Source organism: Lepisma saccharinum, chromosome 19 (assembly GCF_977018435.1).
Source record: "Lepisma saccharinum chromosome 19, izLepSacc3.1, whole genome shotgun sequence".
Taxonomy (NCBI): Eukaryota; Metazoa; Arthropoda; class Insecta; order Zygentoma; family Lepismatidae; genus Lepisma; species Lepisma saccharinum.
Window position 1 is genome coordinate 71,724,488 of NC_139247.1, and position 24,048 is coordinate 71,748,535.

Consider the following 24,048-nt stretch of genomic DNA (forward strand, 5'->3'; position numbering starts at 1 on the left):
CAGTTCCAAAGATTTATGCACACTACTACAGTCATTAAATAACAGGAATTGTATTATGCCTGTTGGGCCGTATGGGGCGGACGTTGTCGTGGAGTAGTAATACTCCTTTTAAAAGAAGTCCCCGACGTTTTGATCGTATGGCAGGCTTCAACTTGTTTATCAACATGTCACTGTATCGAGCACTATTCACAGTTTGACCCTTCTCTTGGAAGTGCACCGATATAGGGCCATTTACATCCCAAAATATCGTTAGCAGCACTTTCCCAGCGGATGCCTGTGTTTTGAATTTCTTCTTGACCGGAGATGTTGGATGCTTCCACTCCATCGATTGTCTCTTACTCTCTGGTTAATAATGGTGCACCCAGGACTCGTCTCCTGTCACAGTTCGATGAAGAAAAGCGTCTCCTTCACGATCATAACGATCCAAGTGCTCCTGAGAGATTGTCTGCCGCGCACGCTTATGAACACTCGACAGATGCTTTGGTACCCATCGGTTACACACTTTCCTATAGCCAGGGTCATAATGGATGATATTGAATGCAGATCCATGACTCGTTGAATTCCACGCCAATTTCATCAACAGTGACTCGCCTGTGTGGTACGCCTATGTGGCGTATTTCTAAGGAACCATTTTGTGTCCAGTGATACAATTTTTCGTTGTGCATCAATCTCTCTGAAAGTTATAATAAAATTCCTGTTATTTAATGACAGTACCTAATATTAATATGCATAAAATATTAATCAGGAACTTTACTTTTCGTCAATTGGATCTAACTCTTTTTTAAAATAAATATCAAATTCTTTATCTATTTGACAGTAATTTCCTTGCCAGGGCAGTTGTTTTTATACAAATTTTGGCGATCGTATCTACACGTAAGCTAGATAATTAATGTGTTGTTGTTATCTCTATTCTTATGCCGTCTTTTTACTTATTCATGTAATAATAACAATACAATATTAATTTACATATTTAATATTTTAATTTAATTAAGCATAATTATTATAATTATATTTTTATTATCGAGACACGTGGTCGGACCCCCCCCCCTCCGAAATGTATTTCTAGATGCGTGCCTGGCGGTTACGTATACTTTTTTCAGTATTCAGCTCTCAATTTGCCACACTTTTGTGCATTTGACGTTCTTCTTTGGTAATAATGGGCCATACAGGGGGGGCGTTATAACTTGCACCAACCCTCTCTTAGTCACGCCACTGGCTACTGTGCCCGTATAAATATTAATAGGGTTCAAAATGAAAAATATAAGCTTGAAATTTTGTCAGGCTTACTCCATCAGTGTAAATTAAGGTGCAATATATTTCACTACATTCTTTGACTGATTCCCCAATGGTTTCATATTCACGTTAGCGTCCTGTATTCCAGACATCCTGGATTCGACTTCTCGATTATCCTATTTGTGCTACACCTTGTTTTATTTTTTGTCTGTAAAAGTATACTACAGAAGGAAGCTATAGAACGATTCCACTTAGCTTACAAGGCCTCTTTGGAAATAATTATATCATGACTTGTATTGTACAGTGTGTCCATAAAGTCTCTTTACAACTTCAAGCTTTTATTCCAAACACATATGAAGAGATAATTAAATGAAATTTGTCACATAGTAGCAGTATATATTGAAGTTTTTTCATAACTTAATAAACCTCAATATGGGCACCATTGGTTGCACGAAGGACGCCATGTCCGCTCTAGCATAGCGTCATCAATGGTGGCAATGGCATCAGTGATCCTTTGCTTGAGGTCAGTAATGTTCCGTACCTTTGTTCGATGCACAGTGTCTTTAACGTAGCTCCATAGAAATAAATCTAGGGGCGTTATGTCTGGTGAACGAGGTGGCCAGGGAATAGGGCCATCCCGTCCAATCCACCTACCGGGAAATGTTTGGTCCAGGAAGTCACGAACATTTAATCCCCAATGTGGTGGTGCACCATCCTGTTGGTAAAGGAAGGTTGGTTGAAGGTGAGCCAGTTGTGGTGTCACATATTCAGTCAAAAGGTCAAGGTTAACATTTGCAGTAATTGTTTGCTCCCCAAAGAAAAATGGACCAATGATTCGATTGAACATCAGTCCACATCACCTTTCGACTGTCTCGTTTGAGGTCCATTGTCGCATGGGGGTTTTCTGAGCCACAGATTCTCACATTGTACGTGTTCAGTTTACCGGAAACATGAAATGTTGCCTCATCACACTTGGTTGAGGAACATTGCATCCTCCAATATTCGATGAAGCATGTCCACTACAAACGTTTTACGTTTCGGTTTATCATTGGACTCGATGGCATGCAACAGTTGCACTTTATACGCATATAATCGCAGGTTGTGGTGTAGGACCTGTGCACTTTTGATCTTGGTAGCTCTGTCTGTCTGGCAGCAGTGCGAATGGATTTTTTTGGATAATTAACAAAGGCTTGTCTTACACGTTCGATGTCTTCCTCGGATACTAGTTTTCTTCCACTTCTTGCTTTATCCAAAATTGTATCGGTTTCCATGAATTTCCTGCGTCATTCACGAATTGATGGACGTGCTGGTGGTTGTTTCTCATACCTAGTCCTAAAGTTTCGCCGAGTCTGAGTGTCAGTTTGTTTCAATGAACCACGCCACACATTGTGCCTTTTCTTGTGGAGTAGCCATTTTTCTTTCGAGGACCTCTCTTTCTTCACAATGTTACCTCAAATACACAAATTGACTATTAGTACGAACTTTAATAGTAATCGAGTAAAAAAAAATCACTCAAATATTTCATCGTTTGCATTTGTAGTGAATTTTTGAAGTTGTAAAGGGATTTTATGGACACCCGGTATTTTTTAAATTTGTAATTATTTTATTTCAATACAAATTAATCTTGTTAGTATGTTTTATTATGTAGTACACTTATTTTTTTATATTGTGTATATGTCATTGATATACTGTAAAAAATTGCTGGTTTTCAGCAGTATAATCTAATAAATAAATGACTTTTTATAACTTTTTATGGCAGCGAAAATTGACGGTCTTAGTCATTTCTCCAATCAACTTTTTACAGTACAACAGACATAATATTTCACTTGCTATCTATTGCACAAACAAGCTAAGAATATAGCTATACACCAAAACAACTGTGATCAAAATTTACATATTCAATGTAATTCCTTATTAAAGGGCACGTTTCAGTCTGCGTCTGTTCTCCCACCAGCGTCTAACGTGGAAAGTGTTAGCTGAGGGTTGTTTGGTCGAGCCTTGAGGTTAGCTGGGAATATGCTGACAGACAACTGGGGGATACTTTGCGAAAATTTTGCTATCTAAGCGGCGATACCATCTCCCCCTCACTTCGAGCACTGTCTGTCACTTTGCTCCACAATGCGTATATATAGGTACTATGGATGGATACATACTAAAAGTCATACACAAAAACGAAACAAACTGACACCAAAAGACAAAAAAAGTGAGAACAAGACTCAATTACACAACAAACTTGCACAAACTTACACTTGTATTAGTTATATACGTTGCAGTGAAAGTGGAGAATATAGATGTCCACCAATTAATTCCCTTCACCCACAATCAACAGACTTAATACAATATCCACCTATAATAAATAGATAGACCATAACATACTATATATTACATTATAAACAAAAAATGAAGAACTTCCAAATGAAACAAACTGTAATATTGTAACCTACGTACAATCCTAATAAAATAGCAGACTTAAATATAGAGGGATAATAATAACAAATATTGATGGAATAATTAACCATCTTAAAAATGCTCCCCCATAATATATAAAATGAATAAACCTAATCTACCATTAAATATGTCCCCCCAACTCAACATCTGAAAAAAATGGTAAGGGCTTCCACAATAAGATTTCCAACTAAATAATAATATAATCCAAAACTGTATAATATTGCTATACCTGTAGAAACTCATAATAAAATAAATTTAGAAGTGATATATTCAGAAAAAATATTGTTTTAATATTAGATAGTAGCTACTGATTATGTTATATTTATATATTTTTAATGAATCTCAAAACTTCCAAAGCTAGAAATCGTAAATGCTAGGAACATCACTTAAGACCATGTGTACACGTAATATTTGATGTGAAATACACAGTAAGCAGTTTTAAATGTACAGTATTTTCATGAACAATTTGAATGCTCTGCAGTTCCTATTGTAGAAAGGTTAAATGTGAACTAATGCCGCATGTATGAATGGCGATTGTCTTTCCGTGCATATAACAGAAGTCTGTCCTAGTAGAAGGTAGAAAGCGACGATTGAGCCTTGGTTTGCTTGTTTCTTTGCAGCTGTGTTTGACCTCGAACTCACATGGACGGCCGCTGCAATCTCGGACCCACCCACAGCTGCCTCCGAGCTAAAACATGGTCAGGAGTGAGACGGGCAAGGAGCAACCGCAAGGTTAGTCAATAACTTTTCTTTGTGAGATGTTTTGAAATTAAAAATCATCTTTTCGAATGTTCCTCTCTCTGTCACTCTCTCTCATTCCTCTCCTATCCTTTCTTTTCTCGGGGAGGGGAGGGGGAGAGAGAGAGAGAGAGAGAGAGAAATATAGAAAAGAGATAGTTGAGAAAGCTTTTCCCATCTCTTTCATCTTCTTCTTTTCATTCTTCCATTTATTCCCTCCTCTGACTCTCTCACTCTCTCTCTCTCTCTCTCTCCTTCACTCTCCCCTTTCTATTGCTTATTGTAGAGAGAGAGAGAGAGAATAAAGGGAGGAAGGAAGAAAACACTATTTTTCTCCTCCCTTCTTTTTTTCCTTTCCTTGACAATATTTTGTCGAGTTGTCTACGCTGTTCCTAGTGAGTTCTCGTACCTATGTTTTTAGAAAATACGAGAAGTGTCTTAAGTGGATTTTATATTATAGCAGATTTGTGAAGCCCACGTGGAACTGCCCCATAGTTCTTCAGGGTAGCTTTGAGGAACATGGCGATTTTTATTAGCGTTGACGATGTATTACGCTGCTTGATAACGAAAGAAATAAACATTTTGAAACAAAAAATAAAGAAAGAAGAAGGGAAATAATAACAAGATCACTACAAGTATAAAAAATAAATTTATGAAAATTAAAATGCGGTGAAATGTGCCTTAAAAGCAAAGCGACCAACGACGTGACGTAAGCGAGCGCGACCGATGGTGGGTTAAAGATAGGGATGGACGATATCGCGATATATCGCCGGCCCCCCGTGGCGGAGAATTAGCACATCGCGCTACGACGCCAGGGATCCCGGCTTCGAATCCCGGCCTGGCATGGATGTTTGTGAGTGTACATTCATCAATTTCATCATATCAGTCATCCCCATCTTCGCAATTTAGCCAAAAAATGACACAAAAGGCGAAGTAAAATAAAGCAAATCAATCAATCCACGATATTGCGATATATCGCCAAGAAAATAACGTCACAGACGATATGATATTTTTCCGTATTGTGATATCGATGACATACCGTCTCCACTATATGTATCACCAAATATCGAATATCGTGACGATATATCACCGCCGACATATATATATAACCAGATATCATGACGATATATCGCCGAAGTATCGTGACGATATGTCGTCTAGTTGATATCGTCTGGACGATATTTTTTCAATATCGCGATATATCGTGTGGACGATGTATCGCCCAACACTAGTTAAAGAGTATAAAAAGCGACATGCAGTAAGCTAAATACATATAATGGTGATGTTGCAAAGAAGACACACTGTTGAATGTTGAAAGCAGGGTGAAGGTCATTCACTCCACCGTGTCCAGTCTGCGAGGGCCGAGATCTCCTCTATTGACATGCGTGTTTCGCTCGCCATGCGCCGTCGGCGGCAGATCGGGGCACCATCTTGCGAGTCGCACCCTTGCGAAGGAGAAGGGGATAGCTACTTCCGTGACCTGACTGGGTCAGAGAAAACTTGGGGAGTGACCGCGAAGGGAAGAAATAATGAATCCGCCGCCGTCGCGTGTGGGGAAGACCCGATAGCGCGAGATCTGTCCGTTTATCGATTCTCCGATCGCCATGGCATGGTGCAGCGCCGAGCGAGATCCATGATGGACGACGCTTTCGAACTGGAGGTGTTCGAGGTGAAGGAAAGCTCGGATTCGGAACGGAAAACCGAGACCAGGAAGGCGGCCAAGAAGAAGAAGCAGCCCGAGGGAAAGGCTCGCCGCCCCAACACCCTCCGAGAGAGCCTGCTCACCGTCCTGGGGAAGCTCGTGTGGCGAGGGGAAGGTCGACATAGGGCAGCGAGCCAGGCGGACTATCTTCGTGGGTTTATTAATATAGGTGAGTGGCTCTGTTTATAACGTGCCGACGCTGGTGTTGATACGAGTCAAGTTTACGGCTGCCTTGAATTAAATATTTATTTCGAATGCTAACGCGGCCGATCGACCGGCCTCTGTGGTGTAGTGGTTAGCAATGCAAAGTGTGTTTGGTCGCTCTTTAGAGGTGGACTGCTTACTATTGTGCCTTACGTGCTCTTTTCTCAGGACCTATATCGTCTGCCTGTAACTAACTCTCTAGGCTTCTTAAATCCGAAGGTTTATGGCTGCAGCAACACACGCCTTCCATTTGTCCCTATCCTGGGCAAGATCAATCCAATCTTTTCCATCATTACCGATTTCCTTTAGGTTCATCTCAACGTTATCCCTCAATTTTCGTCTTGGCCTTCCTACAGGTCTCTTACCATCAGGTTTCCCAACAAGAATCTTGTAAACTCGTCTTTCCTCTCCCATTCGTGCTACATGGCCCGCCCACCTAAGTCGTTAACGTCTGCCTACGTTAGGAGAAAATGTAACGTTGTGCGACACCGTTGAGAAATAACCACATGGTATACATTCCACGGTATTATTAATCATGTAAATTAATGTGGCAAAACAATCTACAGGAAGAACTTTAAGAGGTAGGCGACTAAACTAAAAAAAACTAATTTTCTAATATATAGGCAAAATTAACAAAAATGCACAGAGTAATTACAATGTTGATGACTGTAATTACTCTGCACATGCATGACTCAAGTGTATTTCTATTGCATCTGTAATTTGGATGTGATAGAAATGCACGTGAGTGTTGTTGAAGATATAATTCATTTTGATTACCATCCACCCACCTACTCACACACCACTCTTAATAATACTCATTAAAGTATGAGTGCCTGCCAAATACGTTCTCTCAAATCTGAGTGGTTTCTGTGTTTCACTATTGAAAAGTTTTGAAGTGAAATGGCATAGTGGTAACGTCGTCGCCTTGTACTCAAAGGGTACCGGTGGAGGCATATTGCACAGTGGTTCGGATCCCACTTTAAACTGTAGGCAGTCCTGATTAGCCTATCTGTGCATAAAGTAGACTTAAAACAAATGAAACACAAACCATTCATCTAGAGATGAAAATGGCGAACAATCGGCGTTCATACTGAAATGCTGCACGCTGTTGGACCCTCTTTTGTGTTATCAAGTAATGACTTTCAAACACAGCTGACCGTCATATCCACGGAGAACATTTCAAACTTCCCAACTGCCTGTGCACTATGCTGGGATAAACACAGTGTTTTTAATCAGCGTTGTGTAGCTTTTGTGGCACATGTACTGTCTACGAGAATATGTTTTGGAACTTCGATACTTCTCTGCTGACGTACAGTCTGTTAATTTTCTCACACTTAAAACTTCACGTCGTATTAATGAAATTTACATTCATTTGGTTTCACCATTAAATCTGCTTGGAAGGAAATATGCAAATTTCTGCTGAATACAGCGACGGAACTTAGATTTCAAATATATTCCGGTGAAATAGGTTGCAAACATTATCACGATTCTTAAACGGATAAATGTTTTGATGCCCTATTTAGATTACGCATCGTTTCGATTCAATCTCTTAGTAAAGTGCATATGTTCCTCTCTGAACCTTTTCACGTTGGTTCCTGTTTCGAAATTCGAATGGGAAGCTTGAAATGATGCCTATACAATCTTCGCTCTTGCTTAAATGCGGTTTTCGACTCGACATAGGGAAAGAGTTAAGTGAATGTTTTAGCGATAGGAATGTCTAAATGCAGCAGATGACTAAAAGTGAATATCAAGCAAGAAAATTGCCAACCTTTTAAAATTGAGTTCTTGGGTGTCTAGCTATTTCTTTAATGTAAGTGTGATTCAACACTCATTCCACTCTTTGCCATATGCTCTGATTTGTTCCATAAATATTACTGTGTGTGTTGCTGTGAATGATCTATGAACGTTACAGAGATTTGAGTTTATATATTCAGTGTCTATTTTATGCTCCAAGGGAGCCAGGGAGTCTATGACATCTGATAGAGAATAAAAACTAATGAATCTTTCAAGGCGCAGTGAAATATTCAGGAGCCGCCTCCTACACTTGGAAACTCACACTCGCTGCACTGGATCGTAGCAATGATACAGATCGAATCTGTGCTTCGAATCTTTCAACCACGACGAGATTCTTGATGCTTCTTTCTTTCGTTCTCCCATCCCTTGTCACTGTCAGGATGCAAATACTAGCAATAACCACAAGTAGATATTGCTTTTGTTGCTCAGCACGTCGAGTGTCCGATTCGCTTCCAAGATATTTCGAGTTCCTGTCCGTGGTATAACATGGGCATTTCAATGTGTATGTTCTTTCCTCCGTTTCTTGTAATCATCATGCATCCTCATTACGGTTAATCTAAGGAGGTAGAAAAGCGATGTTAAATCATGCCAACAAAATAAATGCAAACAGATCTTGAGGAGCTGAAATGGTAATAATGGATTTTTCAAACTGGATTTTAACAACAAAATTTGTGATGCCACGTCACAGCATGATCTGCCTCAAACGAGCGAGTTGCTGCTGCATATGCAACCCGCACAGCATTCGCAACAAACAGTCTGCATACCCCACAGGGTATCAAATTAAATCGATGTATTCTTTTAGTATGTAATCTCTTATCTAAATGCGACTCTTTGTTGCGACTAAACATTGAAATTCTTTCAAATAGAATGGAAATTATGTACCTTATACCCAAACGAAGAATTATTTGCATATTTGCTAGCACTCAAGATGTACCCCAACAGTCATGCTGAAAGTTCATAGATTTGGTTTGTTACTTCGCTTTTCCGCCATTTTGGTTAATCGCGAAGATGAGAACGAGTGATGGTAAAACTGATGAATGGGCCAGTACGGGACTCGAACCCGGGACGCCTGGTGTCGTAGCGTACTGTGCCAACCATTCCGCCACGGATATCGGCTCATACGGAAAGTGATGATACAATTATTGTCTGATTTTTCCCTCGGCACTGAAATCCCCACCTTCTTTCGAAAGGGGGTTACGACTAGGTTGCTACATCCTATTTTATTTAAGGGGTTCAGAACTACCCGTGAATATTGATGTACACATAGTTTAGGAAGGTTGCGAGACACAGTGAGAAGCGTAGGAAATACGTGACTCGAGAAAGGGGAAAAAAGTTCGGGATTCCAATTTTGAAGTTGACCGTTGAGCCAACCATCAGAGGCGAAGGATGAAGACGTCTCTTCACTATTAGATTATATCGATGCGAAAGTGGAGGAGAGGGAAAGCGGTCGATAGCCACGGCTGGCTCGCAGCCTGATTGCCAGATCAATAACCCAAGGCGCCAGAGACGAGGTTTCCGGCCCTCCTCTGTCTTCACTCATCTCCCTCCCGCCTCGCCTCATCTTCGGTTGCAATTAATTAAGCCCACGGTGTCCAAGTGGGGCTCGAACCCACGTCGTCTCTTGAATCGGGTTATAATATCCTTTACTACTTCGGTGTGTAATTGAGTTGTTCAGGGTGTCTACCAGTCTGGAAAAGTCAGGCAATTTACTTTTTACGGAAGTGTCAGGGAAATTCACTCCTTTTTTGCAAAAATTAACATCTTTTTTTAGATAAATAATTCTTGAAGCTTTCCTGGCGGCGAGTGATGAAGAGGTTTTGTCGGGATATCAACCGGATAGGCTTTCGACGGGGATTGAATTGCCCTGAAGAATGTTAGCTCTCGGAAGCCTATCCGATTGATATCCCGAGAAAACCTCATGTTTTTAGTCTTGTACTAAAATTAGGTTTTCGAACAAAAAAAAAAATAGAAGCCATAAATTTTTAAGTGAAACGATATGCTGGTCATTGCTGGTTGTTACAGTAAAATTGTGTATTAAATACTCTAAGAAAAGATCAAGTTGTGAGCTATTTTCATGTAGAAATCTATCACACTTTCTCGTGTCTCTCTTTTTGCCATTCAAACATTTTATCTTCATATTTCAGTTTTTTCTTTTCCAGTTTTATTCTACCTTTGATTGATTTAGTTTATTTTCTGCCACTTTGGCTAATCGGGAAGATGAGGATGAGTGATGATATGAAACTTATGGACGCTCGCAAAGAACAACCATTCCCAGGCTGGGATTCGAACCCAGGACCCCTGGCACTGTTCTCTCATGATTATTCCAATCTTTCCATGCATTCTAAATTCCATCTTCTGCAGTTTGCAGCAATTAAAGCTCCTGTTTGCTATGTTCTGTTTCTTACCTGTTTGAGAAATATTTGAGAAATATTTAGTGGCTATCAACCCACTTGCAGTAATCACTGCTCGTTATATTTCATAATTGAAAGCTTCAATTTGTCTCTTATGCATGGTGCCCCTTTTAGCTCCCTCGTATCGATAGCTTATTAGTGCTACGAGTTTTCCGATAATTTAAAGTACACTCTCTCTTCAAGCCTGGTTTGACACCCATATTTGGTGCAAAAGTTATTAGCGATTTTGGTATTACGTCATCACTACATATGGACGTGCGTTTCTATATATGTAAAACCTCGAAGATAACATAGTGTAGAACAGAGGCGTGCAGTGATATTTTAGGTTGGGCAAGCGACTGAATACAGTTCTATTTGACAAATATGTTATTATTATTATAATGTATCATTATTATGTTACTAGACATATGCAAGTTCGAACCTGCAAACCAAAGTATTGAGAGCACTTACGATTGTGTAGTGGTTATTCCTGTTGCATTTCTTAATTATTGAAAGTTAAATATAATACAATTCCATTTTTAAATGGTAGTTGATTAAAATATTCACGTTAAATGTAGTTTTATAAGTAGGGGTACCACCCCTTCAGTTACAATAATTTCCCCAACCTATTCCCAAAGCTGGAGCCGACATTCTCCACCTACGAATTTCAACTTCGAGCACTAGTTGAACGAAAAGTATTAAAAATTCAACTGCCGACATATGTAAATGTATTTACGAATTGTTGTCACTTCTGAAAGTTTCTGAAGAAAATATTTAATTTGTTCGATCAAAGTTTACATGGATAATTTCAGTCATCTGCCTGAGCTTCAATCAGAGACGAATACAAGTACCCTTTTCCATTGTAATATTTCTCTAGGAATTTTAATTGCTTGTTTTGCGACTCTAAATAGTCACACTATCTATGTTAGCTGTATTTCTGCCAGGTGTTGCAAGATGGTAGCGTAATATTTCAAAATGACAGAAAAATGTAAGCAGAAGTCACTTCCAAATCTTCCCTACCCTACTACAGTGTTGCATACTGTATTATCCCATCTACATAGTTTGGCAACATTTGTTTTAGGTTCATTTTTTGCACCGATAAGCTAGTTGGGACTGGACCTATAGTTGAAAGCAGTTTTGCGAACCAGTGGCGCACCCTCCTTACCGGGTTTTGAAACAGAAATCACTTGAGTACAAGGCGACAACTTCCACCACTAAGTTATTGAATAAAGCAGGGATATATTTTATGATGCAGTAGAGAATAATCAAATTCCAATTTTCTAAATAAACTTAAAGTTCGCAAGAAATCCCAGCTGTGAGCGATTCCAGCTCTTGAATGCAGTAACAAAGGAGCTAAGTGAAATTTAATTGCACAGAACTTGCATGATTTAACTCCTTTTCAAGAATGTGAGGCGAGGGTTGAACTTACACCCGCCGCAAAATGACTTCAGACCTCATAACAAAAGCACAAAAAATTACATCTTTATCACAGGACGGAGGCTTAAGTCCTGAATCATCGACTTGTTGATAAAAGCAAGAGACTTGGTGGGATTAATTGTTCTATCATTAAAGATATTTTCAGTCGAGTAGAAAATAGATATCTCCGACGGCCGCCATCTTGAAACTGATTCGCCATATTTGATATTTTTTGATTTGATATATATCGGGAACGGTGTCTCCTATCAACGTCCGGTTTTCTCAGAAATGTTCCAAACTTTCATAATAAATCAATAAATCCATTTTTGAAAAATAAGAGATAGAAGTTTTTCAGAAAGTCTTAATTAATAATTCTCGAACAAAACAATGGCATTTTCTATTTTGTAAGATTACTTAGTGTTTGTTAGACGTCTTTAGACGAACTGAACCCCTATTTTTTTGTAGATTTATAAATTTACCTTGAATAGCATTTTAAGAGAGATACAATTTACAAACAAGTGAACATAAATTTTGAAGAAAAGGATCATTGTTAAGACTTTTAACTCGCAGTTATTCTTATTTTTCAAAAATAGATTTATTGATTTATTATGAATGTCTTCACTGTTTGGAACATTTCTGAGAAAACCAGACGTTGATATGAGATAGCGTTCCCGAGATTATCAAATCAAAAAATATCAAATATGGCGGATTATTTTCAAGATGGCGGCCGTCGGAGTGCAGATATCGATTGGCTACTAGACTGAAAATATCTTTAGTGATAGAACAATTAAGCCTACCAAGTATCTTGTTTTTATCAACAAGTCAATGATTCTGGACTGAGCCTCTGGCCTGTGATAAAGATGTAATTTTTTGTGCTTTTGTTATGAGGTCCGAAGTCACTTTGCGGCGGGTGTAATATAAAACTTGTCACTGCACATCCATCTGTTGAAAGCCAAAATCTGCTCTTTTGCTTGATATGGAATTTAAATGTAAAGTCAGTTAAATCAACCTTTGAGCACGATCTTTCACTAGCTTATTTATTTATGGCATAAGCAGCATAAGCAGCATAAGCAAATGTGGGCCTTGTCCCCAGGGAAGCTGGTCTCTTATTGATCTTGTTCTTTTGTTTGAATTCCAGAGACGGAGCGGAGAATTAGAGCCAACGATCGAGATTACAACGCGCAGTTTAATTACGCAGTAAGTATTTTCTGTTAGTAATCTCATTCACAAATTGATTTATAGTCAGTGGAATATATCAAATTAGCTATGCTTTATACTTGATTTCTTTATACTGTACTCAATAGGCTGATGTGTTTCTCTAGCCTAAATTTAATTTAAGCTGTAACATTGACAGTTGTTAAATTCATTGATGATGGGTTCTGCACATTATGTTTACAATTTGCCATGTGAACTGGTAAAATTTACTGGTTTCTGCACAAGTGTGGCAAAATCCACCTTGCAGCATTGCCTAGTCCAAACCTCCACCTTCCCTCAAATGGAGATAGACCGTTGACCTTCCAAACAAATATTGCTGCCATTTTTGTATTGGATGCAATATAAATACAAGCTGCAGAACAAGAACATATGTGACAGTGGTTCAAATTCTTCCACACACTTTTTAGAAGGTGCATCAGAACTATCCCATATGACGGCAACACAAACTTTCAAAAAGCCACTCTCGGATTTTGGTGCTCCATGTTCCCTGTGCCTATTCATATTATCCTTTGTCCACATTGGCAACAAGTGTGTTTAGCATGTCAAAGTCTCTTTTTTGCAGACTAACGAGGCTCTGGCGTCTGAAATCGCAGTCTGTGGGACTTGTGTTGCATCCTCTCCATGTGTGATTGTCCTTTCACCAATTTCATGTTATCACCTTTCATTAGAGACACATATTTATAGCGAATAACCTGGGCAATATTGGGATCAAAAGCACTATATAAAATGGTATTTTTGTGTTAAAATGGTGAATAGAAATCTAGATTTGATTTAAAAGAAACTACACTTATTACACAAAATGAACATTTCAGTTCTAATAGCACATTTATATAGTTATCAGAGTATTAAGTTTATTCCTGTGTAAAGTAGTCCGTTTTTGCTTCTCTAATATTTACAGCAAAATTAATCAATTTTCCATGATTTGCATAACTCTCAGGATAATCTAGACCTCAGAAGGTGTTGCATCGGTAAAGAAACCACAACTTTCGTGTTTGAGTTTATTTTTCATGTTGCAGTTCATTTTACATCATTTCCTGACAAAACAGGCTAGGAAAATGCACCTCACACTTTTCAAAAACAAGAAAGATTAACTTTACAATGTGTTATTTCACATTTCATGTTTTTGTCAAGAACTAAATATGTGTGCCCCTACCTTTCATCCTTATCTTTACAATTGCCGCTCCCCGTGGTGGAGTGTTTAGCACATCATGCTACGACGCCAGGGGTCCCGGGTTTGAATCCTGTTTCATCAATTCCATCATATCATCACTCATCCCCATCTTCGCAAATTAGTCAAAAGTGGCTCAAAAAGCGAAGTAAAATAAAACAAATCAATCAATTAATTATCTTCACAATTAGCGAATAGTTGCAAAGAAGCAAAGTAAAAAACAAACAAACAAAAAAAAAAAATCGTTTTGATTGCTTTCAATTGCTGCTATACAGGCAAGAGTCATCACACATGCAACAGGAAATTGAATTTTTCAGACTTTCCCTCATATTATTATAAAGACAGAGACAATTTTGAAAAATTAGGTTGAAATGTATGTATACTTGTAGGTTACCAGTAACTAATGATGTTCATATTTTTTTTTTTCCAGAGTAACTACATCAAGACCTCCAAGTACAGTGTATTGACATTCCTGCCATTAAACTTATTTGAGCAGTTCCAGAGGCTTGCAAATTTCTATTTCCTTTGTTTGCTGGTTCTTCAAGTGATTCCTGCCATTTCGTCCCTCACCCCCATCACGACGGCTGTCCCCCTGATAGGAGTGCTTGCCCTCACAGCCATCAAGGATGCGTATGATGACTATGTAAGTAAATTGCTACGTGTTTTGGATGCATGAAGTGTTTCTTGCAAAGTTGTAAACCTGACAGCTATATGAATTACACATTATGACAGAGTGTAACATAACATGTGGGTACACTCTAAAAATTGATTCTGAATTTTAAGTTAAGGGAAAATATATTATGCGTGGAGATGTATATCAACAGTCATGGAGAAATGCATGCAAGAGAAAGCATGTGAAAATAATGTGAGTGATGTACGAGGGTAGTTTGAAAAGGAAGGTAAATAAGGCAGAGATAGCAGCACCATAATCGAAATCAATGTACAGTTGATAAGTTTGATTCTTGAAACGAGCCCTTCCAGAGTTTTAGCCCAGTGTGTTGGGAGGTTATTGTTTTTAAGATGATTTCTCCTGGTCTGCAAAATAGCTGTTCAGAGCATGAATCACTTCATCCTTATCGGAAAATCATTGTCCTCCAAGCCATCTTTGAGGTTTGGGAACAAATGGAAGTCGGAGGAAGCTAGATGGGGCTAATAGGGGGGATGATACAACAATTCGAACTTAAGTTCATAGATTTTAGCCATAGAAACCATTGACGTGTGAACAGGTGCAGTTCTAGTGGTTTTGTCCATCATTTTTGAAAACGCTTGCACGTTCACCTACTTTGCATGATCAAACAATAACCTCACAATGCACTGGGCTGAAACTCTGCAAAAGCTCGTTTGAAGGATCAAACTTATCGATTTGCACCAATTTCGATTATCGTGCTGCCATTTCTGCTTCATTTACCTTACTTTTCAAACTACCCTCGTGGAATGACAAGAATGCCATATAAGCTGGTGCTTCAGCTGATTCTTACATACAGATTATTAATGTATATTTGAAAGAAGAAATTTCCATGTCCAGTGAGAATTTGTAAGATGGGGTCTGCACCTCCCTGACCTTTCTGCTTGTTATGCCTGATGAAAGGATTCTAGTTCAGAAATCATAGTCCGTGCAACCTGCAAGATCACATTTTGAATATTTTTCATGTTGGAATTCCTTGCTATCTCCTTTCCTAATTAATATTATGTATTATAATTTACTCCTTTTAATGATAACTTTTGTAGTGTTTCTGTATTTCATCAGGGTGTCTAACAGTCTGAAAGCAGTAGAAGTAGGTTTTTCAACAAACAAACAAAAAAAAAGAAACAAGCATTTTATATGTTGCAGTAAAGAAGAATTTTATATGTTGCAGTAGGTATTTACTAAGTGGCGAAGCACGACATTTTTACGTAGTCATCACAAGGGTAGATTTTTTAACAGGGGGGGGGGGGGGGGCACAATATTTCAGTGATAAATGCCAAGGTCACTGCCAATTCAATGTAAAAGCTCATACACCGGGAATTCCTTGAATTCTGGGAATTCTGCATGAATTATTGGCTCCAGGAATTATGCGTGAATTCTGATTGAATTTTTCTCCGTGGACGTGAAAATTGCAACTTTTATTAATCCAAATCTTATTGAATTTAGACATATTTATAAATGCTCTGAGGCGAGATTTTCACAGTTGAGTTTTTATTTTTATCGAGGAAGGAAAATAATGTTGTGTGAAAAATAAAACAGAATTCTCTCGATCTGTTTACTTTGTTACTGTCCTTTGTAGAGCAATCTGACAGATGGGAGATTTTTGCAAGATTAGATTTTTTGTAGATGATTAGTAAATTTGAGTTTGAAATTCTTACACAATTAACATTTTTGGGACTTCTGTTTGTAGATGTATTTTGAGTCTGAGTATGTATGTGAAATGGCAAATGTAAACTAAGGACCTCAAATTAAATGTTTTTAATATACCGTTTAATTAAATTAAATTATAATTTTTGGATACATTGAAATCACACCGACACTTCATATTGTTACTATATTTGTGTGTGCATATCAGTGGTGCAACCAGAGTGGGGCAGGAGGGCATTGTCCTCCCCCCCAACCTTGAATGGAAATCAATTCTAAGGAGGGCAAGGGGGCAATTATACCCCTCTATTTCAAAATATATGCAAATAAAAAAAATAAAAATTCATAAAAAATTTCTTGCTTGCTTCACTTGCTTTTCTTCGTCTCGTCAAGTTCAGAGCCGTAGTTATGGAGTGGGGGGAGTCTGCCCTGGCTGCCCAACAATTTGAATGATAAAAGTTGTAAATGAGAGAATGCCATGGCACCTCATGAAATTATTTGCACCCTATTAAATAAATATTGTTTTCAGTTTGCAAAAAACTGGATTAAAATTTACTTCTTTGCTTCACTCGCAATATGATTATTTTCTGTAATGCACAATAAGACTTCTCTTAATGGATTTTGTCTTAAATGCATGAACAATTGTTGGGATGAAATGGAGCGTGCATATTTGAGACAATTTATATAATTTTAGCTGTTGGTTTGTTTTGAGGTGGATTAATTGATTACGTAATGAATATAAATAATAGACCTAAATGCTGTGTATTGTACCAGGTGGCCAGAATGAATGTTACCCAACTCGGAGCCCTCTGTAACCTGTTTGAGGCATCGTAGAACTCTGAAATTTCGTGAATCCACCATGCAGACCATGGGAAAGAGAATGTCGATAAAAATTTAAATAATAGTTCAATTTTCCGCCACCAGGTTGAAATGTGGTGCTGTAATAATGAATATTGAAAAACATAGGTCAGGTGTACAAATCTTTATTGTTGGTTTCTGCCAATACAGCAGTATTCAATATGCATGCCAGAAGTGCGAATGACTTGTTGGAAACTTAGCACAGCATGATCAATAGTTGCACGAAGCATGTCCCTGGAAATGGTAGCGACATGCTGGTTTATGCTTGCTTTCAGCTCAGACAGCATTTGTACACGTTCCTGGTACACACGATCTTTCAGGTATCACCATAGCCAGAAATCAAACTGGATCAAGTCCGGCGAACGGGAAGGCCAAGCATCGTGAAAACCCCTTGAGATGACACGATCAGGGCCAAAGTTGTCCCGAAGAAGTTCTGTCACTTGTTTACCAATATGTGGGGCTGCTCCATCTTGCATGAAGATTGTGGTGGCTAAACATCCTCGTTCTTGCAAGGCAGGAACCACGTGCTGTGCAAGAAGTTGAGTGTAACATGCACTCATAATGGGCCTTGAGGTGTTTGCTCTTCGAAGAAAAATGGACCCAGAATGAAATCAGCAGTGAAACCACACCAGGCACTGACATAATCAGAATGCAATTGTTGTTGCTGCAACACACAGGGTGGAGAGGCACCCCATATGCAACAGTTCTGTGTGTTTACCGCCCCATCGAGGGTACACTCACCTGTCCACAGAATATTCCAAGGCCACATGTCATTTACAGCCATCCATGCAAGAAATCGAAGAGCAAAATCGACACGTAGAGGTGGATCTTGCAGCTTTAACTGATTAACCACATGGATCTTATAGGGGTACCACTGTAAAATGAACCGTAGCACTTTGTGAACCGTCGACCATGGCAGGGACAATGAACGTGCCACAGTTTGCGCACAAGTCGCAGAATACCGGGAACAAGAGGCTCTATCCACTGCAACAGCCACTTCGGTGACAACTTCTGCAATCGGCCGGTGACCCCTTCCTGCTGCAACACCCAGATCTACAGTCTCTTCAAATTTCTTCATCATCTTCCTTAACCCATGTGTGGTCATGGGTCCCTTTTGAAGTTCTTTTGCATGACGATAACCTCGCAGTGCAGCTGCACTTTTACTACCGTTCTGATAAAACAACTTCACCAGCAATGATCGTTCTTATTTAATGTCATGGTGATCACTTCCGAACTTTTGTTCAGCACTCACGTTAAGTGTAACGGTCAGCTGGGGTTTGAAGGTCCCCAAATCAACAGTTAGGGTAACGCAGCTCAGACGTAGGGGATTTTGCTGTAAGAGAACATATTAGGTTCTAATGTAAAGCCTTAATTCTAAAGTGGCGATACCTGTAAGGCATAGACACAATGAAACACCTTATAAATAATAACAATGTTAGTTGATATGATGGAGGAAATCTCAACCTAAGAGTTAAAGGCAAGGAATCACTTAGGAAAAAATGGATAAGAGATTAGCGATACTTATAAGTTGTAGAGCAGTTCCATCTTCCATCAGCATGTAGACAGCCTGGGTGGTTAGCCATCTAGGTGTGGAGAATAGAGTGACATCGCCTCCGGCTACACCTCAGATCTATCACTCGACTTCCACACACCTAGTCTTGTGACTAGGGTATTTATACGTCGGGTGTGGTCTTTGTAACCTAGTTCACAGCTACTGTCCTCATCTTGCATCAGCCTGGGTATTTTTACTCGTCGAGGCTAAGGTCAGCCTCAGGAAGTCTTGAAGCCCAAGGTTGGACGATCGTATCAGGTGGCCTTGGCATTGAGTGATCAGGGCTGCAGGGAGTGACATCACTCATAGTAACAGCTGAGCTCACGGCCACAGGGAGTCACATCGCTCATGATAACAGCTGCAACAACCTTCGGTAGACACCACAGCTTCCTGTCGTTACTAACCTTACTTCTGGCAAGGCTATAGAATGCACGTGGACAGCGATGACTTTCGATAATGCAATCCACAATGCTTCCTGTTGTGAACCGCACCCATCTAAGGTGATTAAGTTCACTGGATCTATGTACATGCAAAATGTGCATGTTACAGTTAAGTGATTTAGCTGAGTTATTAAATAGAAAGTCATTTATTAGTGGCTGGAAGTTGCGAGAATATATTAAAGAAACTTAGAATACGTACACAATTTAGTGTTGGCATGTATTTTGTTATTTTACATCACTCCATTTTGAATGTGTGTAAAACATATGTTGTACACGAAAGATTTACATGTTATATGTAGAAAAAGAATAATAATATTCGGAATGCATTTATCATGTATTTTCTGCCATTCAAAAATACAGTTTGTGTACTTGTTTTCCATTATTAATTAATGTGAAATTGAACTTTTTTTTTATATGTTTAAAATAGTTTTTTCCAACACAAATGATTTAACACAGACTTCTGTAAGTTTAGAAAGGACAGGAGATGTGGTGTTGAAAAATTGCGTAATGAGGGAATCCTGTAACGAACTATATCAAGGAAAAAGTTAAGAACAGAATAGATTCTGGAGAGCTGAGTGGGACATGCCATGGACCAGACGGGAGAGCAGTATTCTATTATTTGGGAAATGAATGATTTGAAGTACAAGGTGAGGGCTAAGATGTCACTAATTTCGGTTAAACGATACAGTAAACCTATCAATCCAGATCACCAGATATAGCCCCACAGGACTACTTCCCGTAGGGTTACCTAAAGGAAAGGGTGTACACCATAAGACCCCAAACAACTGCTGAACTCAAGGGAAACATCTGGAGGGAGATAGAGGCCATTCCGGCCGATTTACTGCACCACAGTATGACTTCGAGAGCCCAAGAATGTTCTCAATGTGGTGCCTTTCTGCGGTATATTATAGTCAAACGATGAACAGTGCTGTAAACTTCTATATCTTGGTTATGTATTACACATAGTGCATAATAAATTTGCTTGTTCCATTCCTAGAAATGTGCATTTCAAATGTATCCCATCAATATGGACCACCCTGTATTACATAGAAACTCACCACTGATGTTTGCTTACCACTCCTTTACCAACAGCCGATTGCTGTTTAGTTTCTCTTCATGTTGGAGTTAATAATAAAGCAATTAGTGCAGTGTGGTTCTAAGTGTAGGTGTTTGCTAAAACATAGTGACCTTCTTCTGGACATATTCATGTACACATGGTGGAGAAAATTTTGGTTCTTGGCCTGGAAAAGTCGGGGAATTTTATTTTTACAAAATTGTAGAACCTTTTTCAACCAATTCGGTCCAAATCCCTATAATAAGTGTCATTTTGAGATTTACATTTTCAATCCTCTTCTGTTCAAAGTCATATTCTACTAAACTTCATTGAAGACTGCAACAAATCCAGTATTTGAAGTATCAAAAGTAGAAGTCATGGAATAAGAGTTTTATAGCAGAATTAGTACAGAGACAGCTTGATAGCTGGAATGAGGAAATCAGAAGAGCAGGAATGAAATTCAGTGCAAGAAAAAGCGAGGTGCTAATAACAACAAGAAACAGAATCAGAAATGAACCAAGAATATGAATGGACACGGAAGAGTTGCGGGTAGTGGAGAGCTTCAAATATCTAGGAAGCATAATTGAAAGTGGAAGAATAGATGAGGCGGTGAACAGAAGAGGACAAATGGGTGGTGGACTCTATCAAAGCATTCGAGGATTAATATGGAACAGATGGTAATATATATATTGTTGTAAGCCCGTTTTACCTGGGCTCTGAGGTCACAGGGAAGTTTCATTTAAACATTTAGGTAGAGCTTAATAATATCTGATGGCTGAACCTGCTCCGTTAGGAGGGTAGAGATATGGAAAGTTGGTGTAAAGGTTATTCACGCTTGTTCATACCTGGTAGATGTGTGTGATGTCTTGTCCTGATGCTTCTCGCAGACCGAATCGTGACAGTTGCCAAGGTTCTATCCAGCGACCCTCAGCTCACCAAACCGGGCGATCCCTTGCACCTTGTAGCATGCTAGGCAGCGGTAACTCCGTGTTCCATCGTCGTAGTTAGCAGTGTAACGTGTTGTAAAGTAATCGGACTAGTTATCCATGTAGCGTCGATGAGTGTCAGAATCCAAAAGAGAGCGAGCTCCGGGACGGAGCTTGCTTTTATCATTCTAGGCGTCGAAAGGTTGTTAAACCTTTCAAACGCGGTAGATCCTGTTTAGATCCACGCGTTTACCTTTCTAGTTCCTTGTTTTACGGAAGTTACAAGTTAGCGCATTCTTGGGATCACTCGCTGGTCGGACAAGTTCAGGAAATAAACAAGCATGAATATTAACATGACGAGGTTTTCTCGGTTTAATGGTCTCCATATCTCTACAATATATAAATATAAAATACTATGTGCCAATAATTATGTATGGAGTAGAGACTTGGACAATGACAGAGAGAGTCAAGAGAAAGATGCAGGCAGTGGAGATGAAATTTTTAAGGAGTATATTGGGGAAGACTAGAAGGGATAGAATAAGGAATGAGGAGATCCAACAGACAGTGAGTGTGGTGAAGGTTCAGGACAGGATAGATCAGGCAGAGATGAGATGGTTCAGACTCATGAAGAGGATGGATGCAGAAAGACTACCAGTAAGAGTTTACAATGCACAAGAAGTGGGAATAAGGCCAAGGGGGAGACAGAGATGTCTGAGGAAAGAGCAGATAGCGGAGAGTATTAGGAGAAGAGGACAAGATTTTAACACTGTGGAAAGAGAGGATTGGTGGAAGACCACAGGCAGGAAACAGCAAAGGATGATGATGGCACTGTTGGCAAAAAAAGGTAATATTTTTACATCTCTATTAAACAGATAAGTGGAACAAATTAATTAATGGATGGCATTATTTGATTCTCTATAGAATTCTCCTTTTCAAAAGTAGTTAAAGCTCCCATTCCTCTTATTACATTTTCAGATGAAATAAATTTCAGAAATGGATTTTGATCTTCCTGATGTCTTACATTTGAATTTTGTAATTTAAATATATAAATAGCAAGTTCTTCATTACTCACTATTAATGTAGACAATGTTGCTTCAAGTGTGATGTCAGTAGCAAGTCATTACTGTATTATCAATCTCCAGAAGCAAAAATAAAAAAAATGTATGTGTGTGTGTGTGTGTGTAACGACCATAAACCAGTAAAAGAGAAATAGTAACTTTTTCAAATCAAGTGATTTGCACTTTACTTCTTTGATTGTTGCAGCAACGGCACCGCAGTGACTCCCAAGTCAATAATAGAAAATCCAAGGCCTTACGAGATGGGCGCCTGGTGGAGGAGAATTGGGCGCAGGTGCAGGTGGGCGACGTCATTCGGATGGAGAACGACCACTTCGTTGCTGCCGACGTTCTCCTCCTCTCAACTAGTGAGCCTAATGGTCTGTGTTACATTGAGACAGCAGAGTTGGATGGGTATGTGCTGCTTCATGCATATATTTAGTTGTGTGTGTGTGTATATATATATATATAATATACATATATATAATATACATATTTTTTTTTTTTACACACACAAGCAATATTGCATCAGTACCTAGTTGAATTGTAAGAAAAAGATGCCTTGTTTCAACATGTATTTTATAGGGCTCAGCCGATACCTGCCGACTTGTATGGCTTTTTTTTTTCTTTTTTTTACAGACTCCCCAAATATGCTGCGAGATACTTTTATGGAGTTGTCTAATTATCCTGGAAATTATGCAAAATTCGACGTGTTTTTTTTTTTTCCACCAGTGCACAGTAGTCCAATTGAATGCAAAACCTCACCAAAATCCCAAAATTGAAATTTTGAAAGTAGGTTTGGTATCTTATAATTCTAGAGTAAAAGGTCCATTCTATTGAAAACTACCTGATATTACACAATAAGTGTCGCCCCCGTTGGCTAGCAATCCTTGAAGTGTGGCTATGATGTGATCTTTGTTAGTTTGTTGCAGAAAGGACTTTTCCACGTAGTTAGTTTGTGTCTTTGTAAACATTTATCGGATGCCAATTGCAGTTTGAAACTTATTTTTTGTTAGTTTTAAACTTGAATTATAAGGAGATACTTTTGTCATCTGGTTTAATCAAGTATTAAGTTGTTAATGTGCTGCAACTCAAGTTAGTGCTAAAGGCCACAGATTTCTTCTTTTTTGATACTTCTCGTTGAGTTACAAAACGACTCAAACAATCTCAAGTTAAGATTAAACCATCTTATGTTAGAATAATGTTTCTAGTTTGAGGATCCACAAGTAGTTTTTGCCCATTCTTGCCCCTTTTCATAAAAAGTTGTAAAATTCAATTGGATACGCTTCATTCCTCTTAAGTTGGTTTGGGATGGACATCTGGGCAATTTCAATGTAAGCAGAGGGCCAATGAATAGGGATTTCAAGACAACATTTTCTTCACATCCCTTGTATTAGGAATTAAAATCTGGACACATTCAGGATTACAGGGGTCCTGGGTTCGAATCCTGGCTTGGGCATGAATGTTTGTGAGTGTCTATTCATCAATTTCATCATATCATCACTCATCCTCATCTTTGCAAATTA

At 38.8% G+C, this 24,048-nt stretch overlaps 2 protein-coding genes across 7 annotated transcripts in view; both read left to right on the plus strand.

The window, feature by feature from the left end:
• Positions 1-24,048, plus strand: part of ATP8B (ATPase phospholipid transporting 8B) — a 198,971-nt gene that overhangs the window by 122,446 nt on the left and 52,477 nt on the right. For all 6 annotated transcript variants that reach the window (XM_083141074.1, XM_083141075.1, XM_083141076.1 and 3 more), the window contains 4 exons: positions 4,302-4,413; positions 13,064-13,122; positions 14,739-14,951; positions 22,731-22,936. In XM_083141074.1, coding sequence (XP_082997200.1) covers positions 4,377-4,413; positions 13,064-13,122; positions 14,739-14,951; positions 22,731-22,936 — 515 coding nt within the window. In that variant the 5' untranslated portion in view covers positions 4,302-4,376. The remainder of the gene's footprint in view (positions 1-4,301; positions 4,414-13,063; positions 13,123-14,738; positions 14,952-22,730; positions 22,937-24,048) is intronic.
• Positions 5,801-6,310, plus strand: LOC146002751 (uncharacterized). Its single transcript, XM_083140685.1, has one exon. The coding sequence runs from the start codon at positions 5,801-5,803 to the stop codon at positions 6,308-6,310; it is 510 nt and encodes a 169-aa protein (XP_082996811.1).